The sequence below is a fragment of the Vanessa tameamea genome, chromosome 12 (assembly GCF_037043105.1).
Source record: "Vanessa tameamea isolate UH-Manoa-2023 chromosome 12, ilVanTame1 primary haplotype, whole genome shotgun sequence".
NCBI lineage: Eukaryota > Metazoa > Arthropoda > Insecta > Lepidoptera > Nymphalidae > Vanessa > Vanessa tameamea.
This window is the reverse complement of record NC_087320.1, coordinates 4,693,144-4,717,300: the sequence shown is the minus strand read 5'-3', so window position 1 is coordinate 4,717,300 and position 24,157 is coordinate 4,693,144. Positions and strand designations below refer to the sequence as shown.

The following is a 24,157-nucleotide window of genomic DNA, read 5'->3' as shown; positions in this document are numbered from 1 at the left end:
AGTTTTATATCTATATTTATTGTAGCATATATCATAATCTGACTGTTAAGTAACAGTTTAATAATGCGATGTTCCGACAAGATAATCAGGGACAAGTTGTAGGTATATGCTTAGGCCTGTAGTTCGTATGTCAACTCACAAAAGTTAATAAAGCCTTGTGTACGTATTTAAGCCGCTACGTATATTGTTTCCCAAATAAGTCCGCTTAATAAAAGTCCGCAAGTTGGGTCGACATATGTCCGTATATTGAATCATTGCTCGCTCCCCAGCTTATCTCATATTGCAATATTTGCAATAACCGATTCAGATAAACTTGTTTCATAATGCAATCCAATTTTATTGAGAATGTTTGAACGTATTTTGGTATCGACGTTTGATATAAAGAACACTTTTTATTGCATTTAATAGGATTAACCGAGGTAGAAAAATTCCAGTGCCTCGATCGGCGGTGGCTTATTTTTTTTTTTTCGGAGGTTCACAAAATTATCACCTTTTTATGATACATTTTTCGATATTGCATTTATAAAAAAATGTAAGCTTAATTAAATAAAAAAAAGAAAGAAACAAATCTATTGTCTTTTTTAAGAGAAAGAAAATAATTGTTCCAGGTTAACTTTTCGTTTATATAACAACTAAGACTGGTAATTTTTAGTGTATATTATAAACGATTATGTACGTGGGAATTCAGAAACATATAATTTTAAATTATAATGCAACGCAGAATAAATTCTGTCATATAATATAGTCATTATATAACACACGAAGACGGTAAACTACCAACGATTTTACCTCTCGACCTCACATTAAAACGTACATAAAGTCGCGAAACAAAGAGATGCATTTATCTCCGCCCTCCTAAATATGATATTCAGCATCATAAACGTTGACGTGATGCACTTTTGCACGCAGGTGTACCTATATTAGACATGTATCTCTGACAGTAGGTATCAGGTAGGTAAGTAACAATATATATTTACATAATGTATTGGAAAATATTATGAACCGAATGTTTCAAACGACCACGTGATTCTGTTTTTGCTGACAGATGGCTCAGTGCAATGTGTATGTTGAAAAGCTCAGTGCTAGCTTGTTTAGGTATCTAACACTAACTGATCGATTATTCTGTTGCCGAAGGACAATGCTCTTTATTATTTGGATATAAATGATATAATAGATTTGATCTTATGGCTTGCAAGATGTCGTTTCTGTCCATATTGGGTAAGTATATACTCATAATTGTTCGTCTTAAAATATTTCTGATACAATTCGTTTATAAATAGCACCGACTATAACTATAATGACAGACTTTATTCAACATTTGTATTATTTATAATTATCATGAAAATGTTCGTGTCGAGGTAAATATCTATAAGTTTCCAGTTTAAAAGTACAAAACGTGTGAGGTTTTATCTTAATCAAATGACTTCATTATTGTTCGTGGTTTGTAGAATACTATCTAAAAGTGCATCGTTGCATTCGTCGTAAACAACTAAGAGATCGTTGATACTGCACTTCAGAGAAATAAGACCAGTGTAAAGAATTTTTGCATAATTTTAATTTTACACACTCAAATATCTTTATGTTTATATAGGTAACTGTACATTCTTATGGGAATGTATAACAAACATTTGAATTATAGGTACTAAGACACGTCGTCTCATAATATATAAATATAAAGAGTTAGTTATCAAATGTATGCGAATCATAAATAAAAGAAAGCACAATATATATTTAATGTAGAGTCATTATATGTCATCATAGAGCTCATGATAGATAAATAGAGGAATAAAACGTAATGCGAAAAATCACATCTATTTGAGAAAATATTACTATCATTTAAAGTAGTTATATGTTTAATATGTTATATGAAAAATAGTAAAACAGCTCCGTGGCATAAAGACCTTGTACAAGTTCTAAGGCCAAGTTTATGCGTCGGCAAGTGCTGTATTTTCTTGTGTATGTATACTAAATGATAGTTTAATGGTTTTTAACTTAAAGTTTTTATAATTTACACAAACAATTTTTTTTTATGGCTACAGCTATAACATAGAATATGACATATAGCTACTAATAAATTAGCGTTTTGTAAGTGTTAAAATGATCATAGAAGCAGGTAAATAATATTAACAAAATGCTAACTAAAAGTTAGTTTAAATTTAGCAGTCGTTTTGTATTTGGCAATCAATAGGTACGTGTACTGTTTTTATTTTCTCATTTTATAGAAAATATATATACGTTAAAATAAAAATTAAAACATATTTATGAGTAATTAATTTAAATTAAAGTACGATGAAGATGATTGTTTCCTATATACATCACGCAGATGCAATTAATAAATTGTTACAGTATAACTTTTCTGCAAATCGTCCGTTGTTTTACTTACATAAAATAAATAATAAATAATTACATGAATGATAATATTGTGACAAAAACATATTTATTAGGAATAGGTATCTTGTAATGAATAATAATTCTGTTTGTTTGAGGAAGTGAATTAATTCGCCAAATGAGGATCCTCTCCTTCATTCATTCGAGCCCCGTAAATATTTTATAGCCCCAGAGAAAAATACACGAACAAATTACGGAAAAATATTGGGAACATTTTTCAATCTTATTCCTTAAGTGGAACAAACGATAAAATAAATTTAGCGCTTGTGGGCATTTATTGCTGAGATTTCTAGAGCTTTCTTGGAGGGGGGGTACAACATTTCCCTTCTTGCTAATGGAGCCTCGGTTAGAACAGAGAAAAAACCTTTTATTGCTTTTGTTGTTGAGAATATTGAAATTCCGTATTACCTACTTGTATTCACGCGCGTGATTAGTACAAAACAAACACGTCTAAAGTTGACTCACTTAAATATTCCGTATCAAAGTAATGGTTCCTAAAGTCGCCGCGCGTCGTCGTCACCAATCAGTAGGAAATTAAATTGTTTTAGATCTCTAAATAACTAAGGTGTCGACAAAATTATCATATGAACCACAGCCGCTTGACAGTTCATAAAATTTATACACTACAAAATAAAATTAGTAACGCCGTCACAGAAATCTCAGAGTCGGGTCCACCTTTGATTTTAAACTCTATTATTCGTGACAGTGTGTTAATATATTTCATACGATTAAAAAAAGTTAATAACTTCATTATAAACTTGTATACCTATAGGTACAATTTATTTATCTAATTATACGAAAATGCAATGTAACGTGTTTAACAAAATTAAAATTGATTTAAAACGTAGGTAGGTAGGTACTTATTAATCAATTGATCATTTTAAATGTCAAATCAAGATATTGATCATAATAAATATCTTGTAAAAGATACGATCACAGATAATACAAATATTTTATTATACATGTAATTTAAAATCAATTACAATTTTTTAATATAACTTACAAAGTATAAACAATGAATATAGTATCGTGCGTAACAGTTTTATTAAAAACGAGCGCTTAAAATTATTTATTCCTTCCTCCTTTTCCATATGTAATTTTATTACCGAAAGTCCAATGAGTAGAAAGACAACAAAAACTAATATGAAAGAAATGATTGTGTTGGTCGAAGTAAAATACGCTGGATACGCTCGTCTATTTAATTTACTGCGGTAGAGTATGAAACAACTACTATGTTTGTGTGTGGGCGTTAAAATGAGACTTGTTATGCACGTACCTACTGTACAAGGTTCTACATAACGAGTATATACCTACTGTATATTACTGCGTTATCGCTAAGAACTTATAACTACGAAATACGAACATGTAAATTAAAATCATCCATGTTTCATTCATTCAATATTATTGCAGACATGAGACTGATAACTAAAATTAGCAGTAGATACTGTTTTTTGAAGTCGTTATCGGGTAGGAAACATATTATTTAAATTTTTAAATTGTATTTAAGACGAATAAGAATTTACGTAAATTATTAATAATGATTATTTTAGATAATAATAATAACATTAATTTAAAGAAAATACATATCACCATCAATATATTTAACTAAACATATTAGGTATAAAGCAAACTCTTAAACATTGTTAAATTATCTTTATATGTCTTGTTGTATATATATATATATTATATTTATAAAAATATAAAATTATTTCTTAGTTGTTATATGTAAATAAAATGTTTTCCTTATTTTCAGGCGTGTTGCGAGTAAGGTTCGGGCGCGGCGTCCCTCGCGGTCGACCTTACTAACAGGTGAGGCGACGACGCCACACAGAACATGATACTAAGGTTTGAATTTGAACTTTATTTTTATCATCTTAAAACACATTTTATCTTAAATGCATGCACTCGAAGGTGATTATTCTTTGACATTTTCTCGCACAATAGACATCAAAAACAACATGGATTCAAATGTATCGATTTGATTTACTATTCATTTATACATATACGTACTTGAGCTGACATTTTTTTTAAATTTATTAAATGAAATCTTAGAAGAATATTAAAGACATATTGTCATATATATACACTGAGCCACCTTTAGACCTCACCTTGTCCTAATTGCCAGCTGGTTGATAAGACAGTTGTATAGAGCTGGTGTAAAAATATGTACCTGTAATTATTATTTTCCTATTAGTCTTTCAACGAATATTATCAAATATAAAACTATATCTTGTATTGAAAATATTTACATACGACTGTTCGTGTTTATACATCAACTTGTGGTAAAACCATTTCGTTCGTCTGAAGCTGTTGCCAAAACTTTACGCTTTTTATAGCGCAAGGGAGCGGATTTTTCTTATACTTACTATGGTACATTTATTATACTCACGTTCGACTTAACTGAATAAAAGGAATTTTAAACGAGCAGGTATGAGTATAGGTATAATTATGGGTAGATGCATCCAGACATGCTTCGGTCGAAATTCATGCGAATGCATTTGCATTTTTATTGCATGAACCCTCGGACCGTCTGATCGTGAGTTTAACTATATGTAGTTATAAAGGCGGAGGATAGCGTGTAACGTTTAAATATATAGTGGCTTTTATGTTGTATATTTTGATCTTTATAGCATTTAATTTTATTATTTTCCAATTGAAAAAATATTATGCTTACCAACTTTATAATTATTATCGAGACATTAATATTTTTTATTTTATTAGTTTCTACTCTTAATTTCATTTTAATTTAATCAACTTGCCTTTTCTTATCTACCATTTTAAACGGAATATAGCTACTAAAAAACATATTAACATATATATATATATATATATATATACATTAAAAATAAAAAAAATGCGTATTTAAATTATTAGTCGATCATTTCGCTAAAGTTATTTAAATCGCTAATTTATCGCTTTGCTTAAACGATACAACAATGTTGCGATTATTATTTTCATGTTGACATTTCAATCTCATCTTCTTTATAATGAAAATAATATTCAAAAGGATATATTTATGTGTTAATTAACTGTTAGAATATAAAAAAAAATCGTACTAAATTTATACTATTAAATAACTACATAGGTACATAGACGTATACATTAAATTCAAATCAATATTAATTGCTTTATGAATGACATGAGTTTATGATCAAATCACTAATCCGTGTCTAATAGTTAAATCACGGAGGAGGTGTTATCATTGAAAACTTAATTAAAATAAAACAATTTTATTATTATTAATTCATCAGAATTCTAGACATGAATAGTTACCTACTTTATAATAGGTACCTACTTTATAATTTTTTTTCTATTAGATTTCCTTTTGCAAAGAACTCGAAAAAAAAAATCGTACATGGTTCTAAGTATTATACATCATGTTAAGTATAACTTAAAATGAGATCAATGTAATTTTACAACATTCTGTGGATATTTAAATGTACCGATCGAACGTGATATCAGCCAATCTATTTCGAATCATCCGACGAATCACAATACGTATGTGCCCTTGTTGATAACATCGGACACATAGGAATGGATCGAATACTGAATAACAAGGACCACCGGCCGATCAATATTTAGTATGTAGGATGTGTGGGTATGCCCTAAAGCGGTAGGTAAGTCGAGCTTTCGATGGGAATATTTTCACATTTACATTGTACATTTTAATACCAATGTAACTTTGTATAGTTTTGATTTGATGTTCTATTACCTTAATATATTTACTGCCTTTGTGTAAATTATGCTTATTATTTATTTAATATATATATATATGTATTGAATATTAAAGAAATATGATATTTTTACATGATTCTTTAATCATGTACAAACGTTTTTTTTTACTCAATAATTTAGGATGTTCAATGTTTGTGGTTAGAACTTCATTCAATGTAAGTATATTAAAATGCGTAAATATATCCATTCGTTAGTTAGTAGTTTTTAGGTTAAGTTACCTTTGTTTGTCTGTATACCTGACTGAAAATTATCCGTGATTGAATTTAATGTCCCGTTTACATTTTATTGTCAGTTCACAATGTCGCTTGTATTGTTAATTTGCTGAATAATTTTCTTTGCGTATTTATAAATGTATGACAACACTCATGTCATTGCCTTCCGTGAGTTTTTAATTTTGTGGTATAATTCTATTCAGTAAATCGAGTTGTATTTCTAAGATAAGTAATTTCACAAAAGCAGTTGTTATATATCTGTTATTTTGAGTCGGAGAAACGTCGAAGCGTCGCTAAATCGCAGTTGGAATTGCAAATGAATCGGCCGTTTACATCGTGTCGTAAACCCGGTGATATGATCCAGTCAGTTTTCGCACCATTAAATTTTCGGACCTCCTCCCTCGATACTATTGTTGTAAATATGTCTTATTTGACGCAAATTCATCTATTTGTTGATTATATTTCTGTTTTACGATTTATATTTTGAATAATATTATGTTTAAGTATCATAATACTTACATTTTATTTTGAAATTAATAAACATTTGTAGGGACTTGTAATATTCAACTATTGGGTTTATATTTTTAAATTATTCAAATCTGTAAAGAAATTATTTGTTAAATAGTCGTGGGAGACGAACTATTTAACGTAACGTACTTGTGAGAGATAACGCAACTTGTCAGTTCTAATGTACCCCAAACTCGTCCTGTCACCAGATCTATCGAAACATACCACTATAAATTGAACTTGAATATTTTTTTCCATTCCATTTTCTTCCCGTATTATAATATCAGTACGTGAAGGGGAAGGCCTTATTAAAATGGTTAAAACGCACCCGTTGGCTCGCTCGCGGCTTGCTTTGGAAATGAAGTCGTAAAAGTCAACTGGAGTGCTCTACGCCATCTTTCTTCTGTCATTTACACATGAAAAAAATAGTTAACAAAATTTCCTTCTATATTACGATACCTGATAGGAGTCCAACAAACCTTGCGCTCGGGATAAACTTAAATGAACACGTCGACCAAGTTTTGTTGGAATACGACTTAAGTTTCCGAAGTTAACTGTACCTACTTACCAACGCCCTTCCTGTGTCTTTAGTTAGTTTAAAGGTGATTGAAGATACGCGAACGCTTTGCTAAATATATTAAACCTTGAGTATGATCGTAATTCATTAGTGACTCCACACGCGCGTGGTACATTATAGGCTGTTTTAAATCAATCATTAAGAAAACATGTAATTGTTAAAAAGCACAAAACGGAATTTACGATCGCTTACATGTCTAGTAAAGTCAGAGATCGTTAAAAGTAAAAAAAAAAAAAACTGTAAACACGGCTTTTTCGCGTTCATATACAAGTAGGTGCGTCCCATACCCTCGGGGAACTTAGAAAAAACCGTGGCAATCGGCGCAAATCACCTATTTTATGTAAACTTCGTGACTATGCGCCATATCGAATGACTTAGAAAGGATTTATTTATATGTATCGAGCGAAGTTAGAGAATAAAATAGTGGAATTGTATGGTTCAGTCAATGGGATAGCTGGCGTGTGGGGCGTGGAGACTCGAAAATAAACTAGGTAACGTGCCCCTAGCCGCTACACGTCGCCATCATTTAAGCCGCATACTTGCCTTAGTAGATTATTAGTCACGGACCTGCTATTTTTATACAAATGTTTTGTTTAATGCCATATGTTTGATATCTTAATTAGAATAATAATAATTTCGAGTTTTTAAATTAAATGTTTGAAGTATATTTTTATAAATATCTCTTTGTTTATATTATGATAAATTTTCTTCTCACTCAAAACGTCTTCGTATAATTGATTACATTTTTATTTTTCAGGTTACCTTGCCCGTTCACACAGACTTCGCTAGCCAGTTTGCGTCAAGGTGATTATTAACTCCTTATTATTAATAACATTAATCATATGTCAAGGCATATTAACTGATAGTAATAAACAATATATGCTGAAAATATGTGAACGAATATCTACGCTACGATACGATAACATATATTGCGAGCAACAACAACAACAAACAACAACAACGTAAAATATATTTTTTATTACACATATGAACATCAACGTCAAAAGTTACCGATTAGATACTTATTGTAAGTCCTTTATTATTTTATTTAAATTTTTAGTCTGTCTCTTTTAATTTATAGGACTAGCTTATAATGCTGCAGAACTCGAGGTCTTGGGCACAAATTCGGGTCGAACCAATAAAAAACATAGAAGTTCACAGTAGCGGCCCAGAGTACCGGTATTAGCACCGCTTACACTATCTTGCCCTAGAAAACACTTAAAGTTGTTGGTTCTCTGCCTGAACTCTTTCCGGTAGTAATGGATTTACTGTCCCATCAGATTTTGAGAGTCAGGTTGTTGCGCTTACTATAATATGGTCGCCGTAAATTCGATCAAGAGGACATCCACCCTATTATAACTGAAACAAACAAGCTTAAATTTTATTTAGATTTTATTTATCTTACAGATAATTTTTTATTCCTGTTTAATATTTTTATTAAAAATAAAAGTAAGTAATTTGCAAGTAAATGTTATTGGTGAAGTTATCAATTATAAAAATAATAATTTAATGACAGTGAAATTAAAGAGATAATGAGAACGGTAATACATTTGCATGAAAATATTTTTTTTATATAATGTAGAATATATAAAGGGCCATTGAAACAGAATTGGAATATAAAATTAAACCGCGACACGTAAAGCTACGTCTACCATGCATTTAAAATTAGCAATTTTTGTGTTATCAACGTTCGGTTTTCGGAAAAGTTCCTGAAATTTCCTTAAGTTGCCAACAGAAATTTTATGAACCAAACACACAAATTTCAAAATACTTTAGATGATACCCTAATTTACCTTAAGATGTCGATAAAAATTACACCGTGTAATATGAGTTTGCAATTCAAAGTCATATTTCCACAATTTCATTGGAGACGCGCCCTTAGGGACCCATTTTAAAATTAAAAATCAATAATATATTTCGAATGAACCGGTTAATATCAGATTGAAGACACATTAAATGTTATTTATTTTTCAAGATAATGGAAATCCTGTTTCTTAACGACGATTTTGTCTTCATTTAATTATACATTTTTTAATTAAAAGTTATATAAATAATATTTATACATAAGTATAATATGGCTACAATATATTTGTGTTGTTAAAAACTTAATACATGCCAAAAGAAAATAAAAAAAAAACCTATATTGAGAACATTTTCGTAATGGTATTGAAATTAATTAAAAAATAAGATTTTGTTCGCTTGCGTAGTTTTTAAACGGAATGGTATTTCTGTAAGGTAATATATAACATTATGTTTTACATGCTTAAAACAATTGTTTATGCTTACGTTAGCCCCATTGCGTTTGCGCAACACATGTTTGAGATAAGAAAACGCACTTTTATTTACGCACAACATGGCCGAACACTGGCCTGGAGAGTTTCCTAACGTAAATATTTATAGACAGCCCGGCTAAGGCGCACACTTGTTCCTATGTTTGTTACTGTCATTCAACACGCCTCAGTTAAATCTGTATATGCGTTGAGTTCATTGGTTTTGATATAGATAACTTTTTCTCAACGTACTGTCAACCAATGTAAGGATATTTAGGTAGTACGTACACAACGAACAGTGCAAACGTATTGTAACAAATAATGGTAATATTTATTAGTAATCTATCTTTGTGTTATGCTTGATATTATTTTATTTTTATATAGCTCATAAATAAAAGTAACTTGTATTTGACCATAAATTGTTGCGTTTTTACTTGCATTGTTAAAGTACGACTGTAATACCTGCATAAAACTAACTAATCTTTGTTGTAAAATCTATAGACACGTACATAATTCGCAAAATTTATCGGCTTCATACCGTACGCTGCCTTTTATTGTCGAATCATAATTAGTTTCACTATAAGGCCGTGTGGGAAATTAGTCCTGCGTTTGAGTCACATATATTATTTTGACAAGTTGGTTTTCAATTACCATAATAACAGGACAAAAAATTGTTAACAAGAATGATAACATTACTTAGCGTGTTATGTATGTTTTTGCTTTTGTTCGTTTGACATATTTTATAGCCGTGTCTTGTGTAAACAGTACATGTTGCTTCTATAGGTGTGAAATATTGTAAGTAGATTTATTGGTTGTAAGCATTGTTCCCTACGACTAAGTGTAAAGGAAGGGTGTGCCGCCTTACCAGATTGCTCCGAGGTCTTATCCCCATGCTATACACACTCTTTGGTAAAGAATAATTAGCGTACATACTATTAATGCACTCCGTACTACCCATAAAAAAGCGAAATAGGTATACAAAAATATGTCCGTGATAATTTCTATTAAATGTACCGTTGAGACTTTACTAGTAACATTACATATATGATAACTATTACCTATGATTATTTATTTATGGTAAAATTAACAGACGATAAAATTAAGTTTATACTCACAATAAAATGTGAGTGAGTTGCCGTCATAAAGTCTCGCGTTTTTTATTGGTGGCAACTCGGTGATGGTCGAGTGACGCTTGCAGTTTGGTTAAACGGCAGTTTATGGCTATTTTGCCTCCATTAATCGCTTAACTACGCACCCGCACCCGCGCTACTGTACTCTGACAACTCTTGCACGATTTAATAGTAAAGATCGAGATGTGAATATAAACTATGAACCGTGCTATTAATACCCTAAGTTATAAAAAAAAATGTGATCATTGGTGCGATAAATGTATAGCGTAGGTTATTTTATAATGAAAGTTGAAATTAGAATGTTTACGAATTATGCATGGAAATATTAAAAATTAAAAAATATTATACAAAAAATATAAAAAGTATGATATTTAAATGAAATACAACAAAAGACTGAAATCTATAAAAGTAGAGACGTGTGCCGGGCGGGCGGGCGGTCATGGGTGCAGCGGTTAATGTATCCGCCCGCCGCTAGATGGAGCCCCGCCGCGCGCCTGTGTGCTTCGTGCCTTGCGGCGCGCACCGCCGCGCGCCACCACTCCGCGCTCGACCGCGCCGCCGATTGCGCGTCTCGTGTTTTCTCTTAGCGTTACGATCGCATTACGATACACTCGCGACTTTGTGCTCGCTGCACTACAAACTATTTAGAACTGGTGCCTTGCAGAACTTTTGAGTTGAAATCAATCGTTTGAATATTTAACGTTGCTTATTAAAAAAAAAAACAAACTAAATTTATCGTAAAAAAACATCGTTTCGTGATATTTGGACTTATTTTTATGAAGTTAAACAAAACGAACTGTACTCGTCAACTCGTTGACGGATATCGCTTTCCGAAGTTTTCCAGTAGCCTCGAGTGACTACTTAACTGTGTCGGCCCGCTGCAGTCGTCTCTCGTCCGACTGGCTAGCTAAATTGGGAACCGCGTTTTAACTTTCATGTGCCGCTACTGCGTGGTCGCGTGTGCGCGTGGTGCAATGTGCCCGCGGCGCGCGTGAACTGCCGGCTTCGTTCCTGCTCACCCGTGGCTTGCCCGGCCGCCACCCTGTACCCTGACAACCATGTCGGGGGCCTCGGCGCGCCCTGCGATGCGGCTGCCGCGTCGCCAGCGCCCGCCTCCGGGCACTCCGCCGGGCCGGCCTGGTGGAGCATGATGAACGGCGTCGGCGGCGCGCTTTACGAGGAGGCGCACGCGTCACCTCCGGGCGGCTCACCACCGGCCGCGCCCGCCGCCGCGCCACCTTCAGCTTCCAGCGCCTCACCTGCCTCCGTGGGCTCTAACCCACCACAACCACTTCACATCCCGGCCAAGCGCTATGAGCCAGAGCCGGGAGTCATCCGGCACGCGCAGCAAGGTTGGGGTTACCCACCTGATGCACCTGGTTCCTTCGAGCATCAATACTCCACTACCCCGACTTACTACAATCTGCCTGTCGAAAGGGAGCGCAAATCTGCATTACCCTTCTGGCCGACAGGGGGAGGAGAATATAAACCTTACGCTGATGGCTGTCATCAAGGTTTTTCACAGCCCTGTTGGAATTACCCCTATGGCGCTCCGCGTGGGGATCAGCCGTTATCATACGTTGGTGGTGATGAACGCCGAACTGCTGTCTCCGAAGCATCGGGTTTCTCCCATGACGCCTATGGCTTACGAAACTACGCGCCGGAATCAGTTGCCAGCGCGCCGTACCCGCCTCCGAGTGCTCTACCTGGTAAGTAATTTGTTTGTGTACTTATTTACAAATACTCGAACTTTGAGATCACGTTTTTTTACGTCCGGTCACGATATTGTGCTGTTTGTAATCCTAAGTTAAACTTATCGAAGTAACATGTGTTGAAAACATTGCTTAAATTTGTAAACATTATATAGTATCAAACCTCAAAGTTCGAGTATTGGGGTTTCAAAATTAAGTGAAATTATTAAATAATAGTGTCTTTTTTAAATAAAACTCTCTGATTTTTGAGGCAGATTAATAGATTTGTAAATAATATATTATGAGTTTATCAACCTTGACCCTTGCAAGTGTGGGTGGCACCTCTTGCCGCTAGATGGCAGTTGTGTTACGCACACAGCTAAGAGATTGTTTTCAATGTGTGCGGTCACGCACACATGAGCGCTTTTTGCCTGTGTGAGTAACACGTTTATCATTATCAGTTTGTTGCATACTTTGCGTGACTGCATTTTTTAAATTGAAATCGCTGCAAAGGTAATGGGGGCTTCTAAAAATAGGTGACTGTGATATTAATCAAATTTAAATCAAAAATTCGTTACGACTCATTTGGACCTGTTTGATGATTATGTAAAAAAAATACCAATATACCAAATTATATATTTTGCTTAAGACGATTGCTCTACCGAAAGGGATGCATGTCTGAGCAGTAGTAGTTTCGTTGAGAGGTAAAATCGACGAAATCAAAACAAATTTCTCACAGCGGACCATAAATTTGATGAATGAACGAAACACGTGCTACAAATGTTTAAAAACGAACAGTAAGCATCGTTTTATAGGCAATGTTAAACGGCGCTATACAACCGACAATAAATTAAAGTTTACATAAAATAAAGCGCTAATAAAAATGTATAACTAATAAATAAACACGATACCTGAGCGTTAAGACAATAAACCGATCTTTGAGTAGTAGCAATAAACCAAATATTGCTACAATAAACACTGTTTAGGCTGATGAGGCGATAAAAAACTAGAGCCCGAGGCGAGAAACGCATACGAGACGGTTGTACACTTGTCGTAGATGTGTATCAATTTTATGATATCGTAAAACTACGACGTCACGAATATGCAATAATAGTACTGGTTTCTTCCCTAAATCGCTAGTAAGTTGTAATTAGGCAGCGTCGAGCAGCATGTCAATATGAGAGCAATAAAAAGCCTCCATTCATAAACGGTCGGCGCTAGTTCGCTTTCGATCGCCGCCTAACCATAAAGATGAGTTTATCGTACCGGTGTTACGGCAGAGGTGTAACTTGACATAATTTTGCGTAAAACGCGCATATAATGGCCCATTAAAAGGAAACAATTGTTGAAAAAGTTATACGAGTGTTCACGTCACTTTATGATTGTATGTTTACGGCCCACCTGAGGTTGACATTGACTTTGATTTGTACATTTATGGCCTACGAACGGTCTCAGGAACAGTTATGTTATATTGGAGAGCAGAACATAGCGCGAAACAAGTAACTTTCTTATGTTTCAGTGATACGTCGCCGACATGACGCCGGCCATTGATCATTAAAACCATACAATATACAAATGCTTGAATTATCGTTTCAAACTCTGCGCTCGGGCTTAAATTATTAATCAATAAATTAAATGCAAAAGGTTATTATTCACCCCATATCTTAATTTTATTGATACGAAAAAATTAATTCATCCAACATGAAGTTGCAAAATGGTACGTCATTTTAAAGCGATAACAGGAATGACACAGATTCAAATGTCAAATGTAGAATCAAAGAAATTTGAACCTTATTTCTATAGTTTTACGGTTTTATGCGAGATCCTTGTCAAAGCAAAATACACGAGATAGTCGAGCCGCGGTCGGGTAGGTAGCTTTTACGGTCGAACGGAACCCGCACTTTTATTGCCTCTGATCGCTACCTATCCTCATATAATTGACAACTCGACTAGTCATTATGTTCTATTTGAGCAATTGTTTCTCTCACCGGACATCAGAAAAATAAATTGAATTTTTACAATAAATAGCTTTTAGATTATTTTAAATAAAAAGCTTTAAAGCGCTTTCTGCGCTCATTATATCATAATTGACTTGTAGTAGAAACATAAATAAAAGGTATTTTACAGTAGTCGTTTTATATGAATGTGTTTATATTTTATTTTATATTTAAGAACATTACATTATTACCTTACAAATTAAATCAAAGAAAGAAAGTTGGTTAAAACAGACACCTGATCGTAGGCAACATATATCATGCAACATAATACCATACAAGGAAATTACACAATCGAAACTTTTAATTAATGTTTCGTGAAATTTAGATTATAATTTTAATTGCTATTCAATAACCATTAATCTACAGTCTAGAACTTCAGTAAATACAATAGTTGTTGGATTTTTTTTTAAATTCACTGTCGTAGAACAATTTTTCAATTTACACTTTAATTAATTAGTCTTTTTTATTAAAAGTTTTTCGCTAAGTAATAATATCAACATTTTCCGTGAGAAGTATTTCGAAACGGTAAATGAGAAAAAAATATATATTTAATGTTTTATCTTGAACAAGAAAAACATACTTTCTTTATTAAAATTTATTGCTCATAGTAAATCATACGCAATCATAAAATATTAAATAAATTCTAAGCATCCAATACTAATTACAGCTTGTTAAGAAATCATTAGAACGCTTTCTAACGCAAATCAAAATAAGGAAACAGCTATCATTAAAGAAGAACAATTGCCTTGCTCTACTAACTGGTTGTCTTAAATAAATTTAGTCGAGCAATTTAGGTTTATGAAGAGTGACAACTATAGGATATAACTAGCTGTACGTACGCAGTACATAAACATGATGTAGATATTTTCATGTATTACACAACGACTTGCGTTCATCCACTAGACAATGCAGCATCTGTTTCGCAACGTTGAGTGTAACGTTCTAAATAAAAGGAAATGGTGCAGTCGGTTGCTAGCATCGAATATCGAGAAGGCCGTGGGCTGCATACAAAGTTTATAGGCGGTGATTTCATCAAAAGGACCGCTCACATAAATTGAGCTATATGCAACTTCTAACGCACCGTGGCTACTATTGTTTCCGCGCTGCATAGAAATAGCTAGTTATTCCAAATGCACCGAGCATTTAAACAACTGACTCTATACGCGGAGCTCCATACGCTTTCGAGTAATTAAAACCTACCGCGATGCATTCGCGACTTTGTAGGTTATTTTATTTTTGTATAATCAATCATCACACACTTTAATAAAACATTATAACATACATACAATATAATATGCAGATACAATCAGAATACCTATCAATTTTAAAATATTTTATATGATGTTTTATAATGCTTTTTTTTTGTACAGGATCTCTATCGATGTCTGTGGGCGTCGGCGTCGGTTGCGGCTCATCAAACCCCTTAGATTGGACCGGTCAAGTGACCGTGCGTAAAAAACGCAAACCATACTCAAAGTTCCAAACTCTCGAGCTGGAGAAAGAGTTCCTGTTCAACGCTTACGTTTCGAAGCAGAAAAGATGGGAACTGGCACGAAATCTGAATCTCACAGAGAGACAGGTCAAGATATGGTTTCAAAACAGGCGAATGAAGAATAAGAAAAATTCCCAGCGGCAAGCGGCGCAGGCAGCTCAAAACAACAACAATAATTCAAATGCGAACAACCACAATCATCACGCGGGTCACCACCACGCGCCGCACCACGTAGCGCTGCACCACGCCCCGCCAGCCAAGCATCATCAGTGACCCGCGCCTTTCTCTGGGACTTATCCCCTTCATCACGGTATAGCCAGCTAAATCAGACGAAGGAAAAGTTCCGAAAGGACTCAGTGTGTTGTGCTTATGGACGTACTTAAAGATCCGTAAGGTTCGTCGGGTTGTTACCCAATAGACTCGAGGAACGTATCGCTGTACCGTTTCGTACGTAATGTGGACGCTTTCCGGACCCGCACCGGTGCGCCGCGAGTCCCAGAGAATCTCATAGTAAGATAATTGTGTTGTCGATTTGTGTATAGTATTAATTACGAAATTATTTTCTGTAATTTTAACGAGACTAAGTACATAAGTAGATAACGATTCCTGATATTGATAATATCTAGTATAGCGTTGAATACATAAGTATTTGAAAATCATTCAACTATCGAAGTTCGAAATGATATCGTCACCGATGAATTAATGTATTTAGATAGTTTATTAAAAATAATTTTGTAAAATATTTTGTGAGACTGCTTTATTGTTGTATTCGCTGTTCGAAGGATGGTTAACTTTTATTTTCGTTACCAAATTGTTGAATTACTCGGGTTGCTTTGGTGGCAGTTTTATAAATCTCGTGTGGATGTGCGTTGGGGTTAGACCGAGGAGTCGACACATCGCCGGACCTAATATTTAACGTAGCATCGACGTCGATATATTCTTACATATTATAATATTATCAATATTCGCAATATGATCAAATATTTATTACTGTTTATTTTCTTTTCTCATTATTCGTTATATAAATTATGAATTTCTGACAAAGCTTTAACTCGGTTCCAGTAGAATTATGCATTAAGTTACTGTTATGACTTTTTTGAAACTATTAAAAGTTGATGTTATAATCAATATAATTACGTGTATGGGCAAGTGCATTAATATTGTCCTCTATTGACTCATTGTGCTGTTCGCTTAAGCCTGTCTATTTCTATTATTTTTTTTTTGTTTTAGTTAAATATTTTATTATTTATTTATATACACGAAAATAACATTCTATGTAATGAATATAACTTGTATCTCGCTCTAGTACATCGAAGTAAATCGTGACTATTAGACGTACGCTGTACAGATGTTGAAAATAAAATAGTAAAATTATGGTGTAATAGATACCTTACTATACAAGATGTAGGAACGTGAAGAATCATTCAGTTTTAGAATGTAACTATAGAATTACTATTAAAGTCACTAGCTACATCTTCCCTATTTTATCTTATATCTATATAATGAATGTTCTATCTTAAAATTAGTGTTTTACTTAAATCTATTTCATTAAATCTGTATTGTCCGTAACATTATTAGAGTTTATAAGTGTTTCGTACAAAATGGCGACCTCGTCTAGGTAACCGAATTTCTACATAAGTGCAAGGCATCTTAGATATCTCTACGTGGGTAGCAATTCGATTATAATGGAGTGGCCACAGGAGTATTAATCAGATCTCTCTATCATTTGTCTCATCAACGAGACAATACACTATTATAAAAAGCTTATGACTACTAATCCTTAAGCGTACCTATTTTAATTGTTTATGAGATAAGTTAAAGAATGATAGCTGAATATTAATTGTTTTGATACAAAATATATTTTCAGCTATGACGCCATCTTCTGTCAAATTGTTTTAAAAAAATATGTGGTCATATCTTAAATAATAATACATTTGTAATGTAATAATGTTTCTGCACAATGTCAATGAACGGAGCGGTTTTTTTTATTGTCATGCCATTTTCTACTATTACATGGATACATTGTAATATTATCTGAAAAGTAAACTTTAAATAAATATTAATGTTTTTATTAACTTAACAGATACACACACATTTCAAAAAAATCATTAATAAAATCGCGTCATGTCTCTTCAACGTGGAGTCTTTCAAATATATATAAAGTTGCTTTACAGATATTTGTAATGTAAAATTTATTTCATTGCAGTAGATCGCATCTAGAAGTTCTTCTATAAACTATATAATATTGTAATAATTAAAGGTCTCGTAATTATCATTGTACAGATAAATTAATGTAGTTCAAGTCTCACCGCCGTGTGAGGTCTTGTTAAGTAATAATGTATAATTAAATGAATGTGCTCTCGACAGTTTTATGACGAATTTAGAAAAGATTGTATGAAAGGGAAAAGAATTAAATATTTCGTCGTGTCTCGGATTATTTTCTTTATACCTCAACTTTTATTACTAAATTACTTAATTTTGTTTTGTAATAATCCTATTGGACGTTCCTATGTACCTACACCTTTCCTTACAAACTCAATAATGTCACCCTATTACATAGGATAATTTTATTTTGACGAAGAAAAACAACAAATCAATTGAATTTTTTTTTTTCTATTTTCTCACATAAAACATTTTTTCATTACAACATTCATATTTTTATTTTGTATTACAATGTAAATAATTACCGCACAGAGTATAAAATTCTTGTTTTTAATATACGATTAACTACTCTTTATTACCGACTTCACCTTATGTGCTGATTTCAAAGTAATGAACCTGTTTTCGTACTGATTTTTTTCTAATAGAGGTGATATAAAATGAATATTAACAGCATGTTTGATAGAAAACATCTTAAAAAAAAAAAGTCTATCCAATAAGGATGTTTAGATAAATATATTCGCATTCACATTGAATAGTCAAGTGTGACATTTTAACATCGAAGCAATTCACCGAAGTTTCGTCAAACCTTATAATACCTATGTTTATTCAGAGGGTCCATTAGACTATGTGATATAATATTTTTTGATGATAAAATACTAATTGTAAGTCTTATTAACTCTCTTTGAACCATATCGATAACAGACTAACATTTAATTTTAAAAATAATTTACGTAATGATAATATTTCAAGTCTACCTAGTTTTATTACAAAGATTTGTTATCTGTGGTTATTTGTTTAAGAGATTGTGATGCATTCTATAAAAGAATATCGTGTGATGTGGACATATGACATGATATGACTTTACTATGAAGTTTTGAAACGAATAAGGTTGTACTTAGGTCTCGATATATTGGGTTTATAACTCGGGTCTTCAATAGAAAGTTATTCCGTTTTTCAGTCAAGATATTCTCAATTACAGTCAAATGTATCAAGATTTCTTTCTTAAAAAATAGACGTTGGTTCTGCGTCTAAACTTCCAGTTTCTCCAGTCGTGCCGGATTTCTCGTTTCATCGGATTCAGTGAGCAAACAGAGAGGGTATTTAGTTTGCGCTCATTCATATATAGCAGATATAAGTACATATATATGTTCTGCAGTTTGTAAGTATCCCTTGAGAAAGTTGCTTATGACATATATTTATACCTGCATTTGTATACGTTGCACGTACTTATTAACTAGTTTGTAATCCAAAATAGCTTACTCTGTTTGAAGTTCTGCTTCTGTATTTTTTTTATATATTAAATTATGATAAGTGTTCGGGTTTGTTCACCAACCTTTGCAAAAGAAAATTTTTATGTTAGTCCTGCTCGTACTAGCGTTCTCTAGGTAGGGTTAAACTATGGCCTTTGTACTTATCCTTCATTTTAGAACTTACCTAAGTATGCTAGATACATACGCTGATATTTGTAGTTGCATTTATATCTAAGTAGGTATATAACTTACGTATTAACTAATGTTTTTAAAGAGTTACGAAATACCGAATATTATTTACTATTTTATCATATGAAGTATCGTCAAATTTAAAACCTATGCATTAGAAACGACGTGATATTAAATAAAAAATATTTTATTATTATTACTTTCAAATAGGTTGACTGGTAAATAGGCCACCTGATAGTAAGTGGTCACCACCACCTCTCTATATTGGCACAGTAAGAAATATTAACCATCACTTGCAACGTCATTGCGCCACCAACTTAAGGAACTAAGACGTTATGTCTCTTGTACCATTTGTATTGGCACACTCTCCTTTAAGCCGGAATAAAACAATACTAATTAGTTGTGTTTGGCGTTATAATATAAATGATAAGTATACCTAACCAAACTGGCTAGCACCACCACCAGGTAGAGTAAGTTTTAAAGTAAGATTCAAATTTCATACATAATTTTTTGGATGTTATGGAATGCTTTTCCAGTTATATATAATCCAGAAAATTAAAATCTGTTCTAAATAAAAAATGGATCAGAATTAAAAATATTGAATAGAATTATAGAATAGAAATTAAAAAAATTTAAATTATTAACAATAAAATAACAAAAGTATTTAAATTACCTACATTACTACAATCGTTTTTCTGATGTATATTTTCTTATAAAATATACATAAAAAAAACCGATTTCTCTACACGTATGTACATATGGAGCGACCTTTGTAGAGTGTATTTATTAAACCAAACTATTACTAAGAATATAAAGAACTTAAAATTTTCACAAACAATCGTTTAGTTTAGTGTATTTTAAACAAATCAATATATTTTGTTTACCTAAGATTTTATGAATTTACTTAAAACTTTTAGTTGAACGCCATCTATCGGTATACTATTATAAGGTTTCTTAAGGAAAATTTGATAATCCATTATGTTTTGGACTATAAATCATAGTGCTTGCCATATATAGAATTATAAAGAATATGTAAATTGGATCTTGGAAATCGATGACATTAGAAGAAATATCTACAGATACTGCACTATACAGCCTGTACTTATGTAAGTCTATAACTTCCATTGACAGGAGTTTTGTATACTTACCTATATCGTAGCAGTTTTCTTAATGATAGGATAAAGGTTTTATGAAATAAATCTATTTATAAGCTTAGAATATACATATAAAACATATTTTTATATTTAGAACTAAAAAGTCATACTTATTTATTTATTTACTCAGTCTTTTGTCTGTTACGCTTTCCTGGCTAAATTCCTGAACTAATTTTGATTAAATTTAGTACAAAGTAAGCTTGAACCCATACGGATAGACATTTATTTTATTTATTTATTTATTTATTTATTTATATTTTGGAAACAAACAGTGCTATTAATAATTATAAATGTTGTACATAATTAATCCTTAAACCAAAACAGTTTCCTATGACAATTAATACATAAATAACTTTCAGAGTGTAGAAAGCATATTAATAATTACTATTATAAATTATACATTATCATTATAAATATTAAAATTAAACCTTTTTTTTTTTAAAGTGAATTAGTATTTTAAATATTTTATATTAATAAAAAAAATTGGTAAAATGATCACAAATTTAGTAGGTATTTGGTCCAAACTGAACTCCACGTGCTGCGTGCTGCGTGTGCTGCATTTAACATACCTAGGTACTATAACAAATCTTAACCTCGGGGTAGTATGTAAGTTCTTTAAATAACTTTCGAAAATACTAAGCGTTGTAACTTACAATGCTTAGGTACTTGATTATGTGAACTCTGATGAAAAACAAGTTATCCTAATTCGGCAAATACATATTACGAGTAGGTATGTAGAAATACGTACCTATACTACATTTTTATAAAACACATTAGTATTTTTTTTAATTTAATAATTAAATAATTTATATAATTTTAACATGTATAATTATTACGTAATACAGCTGTTTTTTATAATTCGGTAAGTAAGTAAGGAACTTATTTTTATACTAAAATTAATTAGTGAATTTTAAACATTATTTTTATAACATGTTCATTATAACATTTTATAAACTATATTATATAAACTAAACGTGAAAATAAAATTGTTATTGTTACTCTGAAGACAAAGTAAGTAGGTACCTAATAATTAACTTCGAACATTAACTTAGGGATAAGTAAGTGGTGAAAAACATTATATCACATAATATTTATATTTTGATGACCGATTGAAGCATGAAGAATGTTCGACATGCTTAGGTTTAGTTCAAACAGGTTACAGGTTGTATCCTATCTCATGACAAACGTCATTTGTATGAGGAAACTAAATTGACTTACATTGAAACTGAAATGAATTTACTGAACTGAAATAATTTAATTAACTGAAATAAATTTTATTATATTGTCTGCACATCGTGAGCAAATTTTCAGCCAAAATAATCATTTCAATAAATTGTTTTTCAATTACAGTTGTACAATTTGACTCACACTTGGGGTCATACAAAAATATTGCTGAAGAGCTTGGTAAAAACGTTTCTTAATTAACATTTACCCAAATTCAAAGAAGGACTGGGAATACCTAGTTACCGTGATGTGTTTTTAATAATATTTTTAAATCTAATAAAATGTATTGGTATTATAAACTAGTAAAATTAAAGTAACACTTTGTAAATATCCCACTGCTGAGCTAAAAACCTCCTCTCACTTGAGGAGATGATTTTGAAGGTTAATCCATCACGTCGCTCCAACGCGATTGGTGATACGCATATGACGAAAGATACATGCAGGTTTCCTTATGTTTATATTGTTTTAATTCACTAAGTCAAGGACATCAAAAATCAGTGGTGCTTGCCTAGGTTTGACTTTAGTTTGGTTTTACCCGTGGTGAAGATTCACGCACTCGTACCATCTGGTATTCTCGGCTAAGCAGCTAACGAGGGAAATGAAATAAAAGCCTTTTCATTTAGCAGTGCACTCATTTATTCTATATAGAATATTCTAATTAGAATGCTGTAAATATTGTTTATTGTTATAATTGAAATTCGTAAAAAATGCCATTATTCAAAACGCCATTCATTTCAAGTATTATTCGGTAAGCGAACATTTATTGTAGATATGCAAACATATTTAAAATTACTATAGAACAATAGGTACGATTCTGGAATATTTTTTTTAATAATTGACATTAAAACATTGGAATTTTAAATAGTATACTCGCCCGCTGCATAAGAGTCTCATCTCTAAAGATGAATTAATTAGGTGCGTGTTCCAGCATGATACTTTTCTCTCGAAGTTTTACTTCCACTGAGCACGAAGAAATAAACATAAATCAAGCACATAATAAATAATTGAAGCTCGGTATTTTGGAAGAGCCATTTGTAATTAGAATCCATATATGCTATATTCGGTGTCTTCACAGAATTTAAAAAATAATATAAGTAGTTAACAAGGTTTGACAATATGATAACTAAATATTTACCGTATATTAATAGATTCTAGAAGTATATATAATATATGATCTTTTATGGAGCACACAATATGCTATTTTCTAAATTGATTTATAAATAATAAATGTATGCGATCATATCGTACCGGTTATTCTAGAGCAGGCCGCCTCCTCATCAATTAGCATTTAAATGAAACGACCGAGACAACTTTATATTACCGGCCATCTATAAATGACCTATCTGTTACCCAGCACTGTTTGGACTTACGAGTGACTGAGACAGGAAACGTTTAAATGGCTCGGATCACAATCGACTGGACATATTTACGGTCAAAACGTCCGACGTCGATTGGTCAAACTCCAAACACGCACAACACTAACTAAATGCGTTACAAATGTTGACGGTATTTTAGATACGTATATGTCCATATTTTGTCTATGCAAGCTACATATACTGACTCCACACGGAAGATTATTTTCGGCAGATATTTTTCAAATACTAAGATATATTGCAATCAATAGATATTAAACCAAGTGATCTATTCTTTGCAATATCATACATTAGGGCTCTTTTTCACGCTTTTTTTCAAATTCAAAAAGTATAAGAATAAAAGCAACAAACAAAAAATTATATTGCTACGATTACATACTAACCGGTACTGTAAATGTTAATTTTCATTTACAAAATTCACTTTAATAATAAATGTGGCAAATAAGTTGGTCTAAAGTGAAACTTTATTTACTAATGTAGATAAAATATTTATTATAAATAGGCATCAATAAAATATTATTGTTATTTATGTATAAAAGATATTCCATCTTGGACAATTCTATAAAACATTTACGATATCTACAAA

The 24,157-nt window shown here is 32.2% G+C and overlaps 1 protein-coding gene across 1 annotated transcript in view; it reads left to right on the top strand.

Annotated features, from left to right (window-relative positions):
• Positions 1-18,428, top strand: part of LOC113393079 (homeobox protein abdominal-B-like) — a 31,470-nt gene extending 13,042 nt beyond the window's left edge. Inside the window, exons 2-5 of the mRNA XM_026629777.2 lie at positions 4,142-4,233; positions 8,177-8,223; positions 11,926-12,528; positions 15,878-18,428. Of these exons, the coding sequence (XP_026485562.2) occupies positions 4,223-4,233; positions 8,177-8,223; positions 11,926-12,528; positions 15,878-16,272 (1,056 nt within the window). The 5' untranslated portion in view covers positions 4,142-4,222 and the 3' untranslated portion in view covers positions 16,273-18,428. The remainder of the gene's footprint in view (positions 1-4,141; positions 4,234-8,176; positions 8,224-11,925; positions 12,529-15,877) is intronic.
• Positions 18,429-24,157: the final 5,729 nt, after the last annotated feature.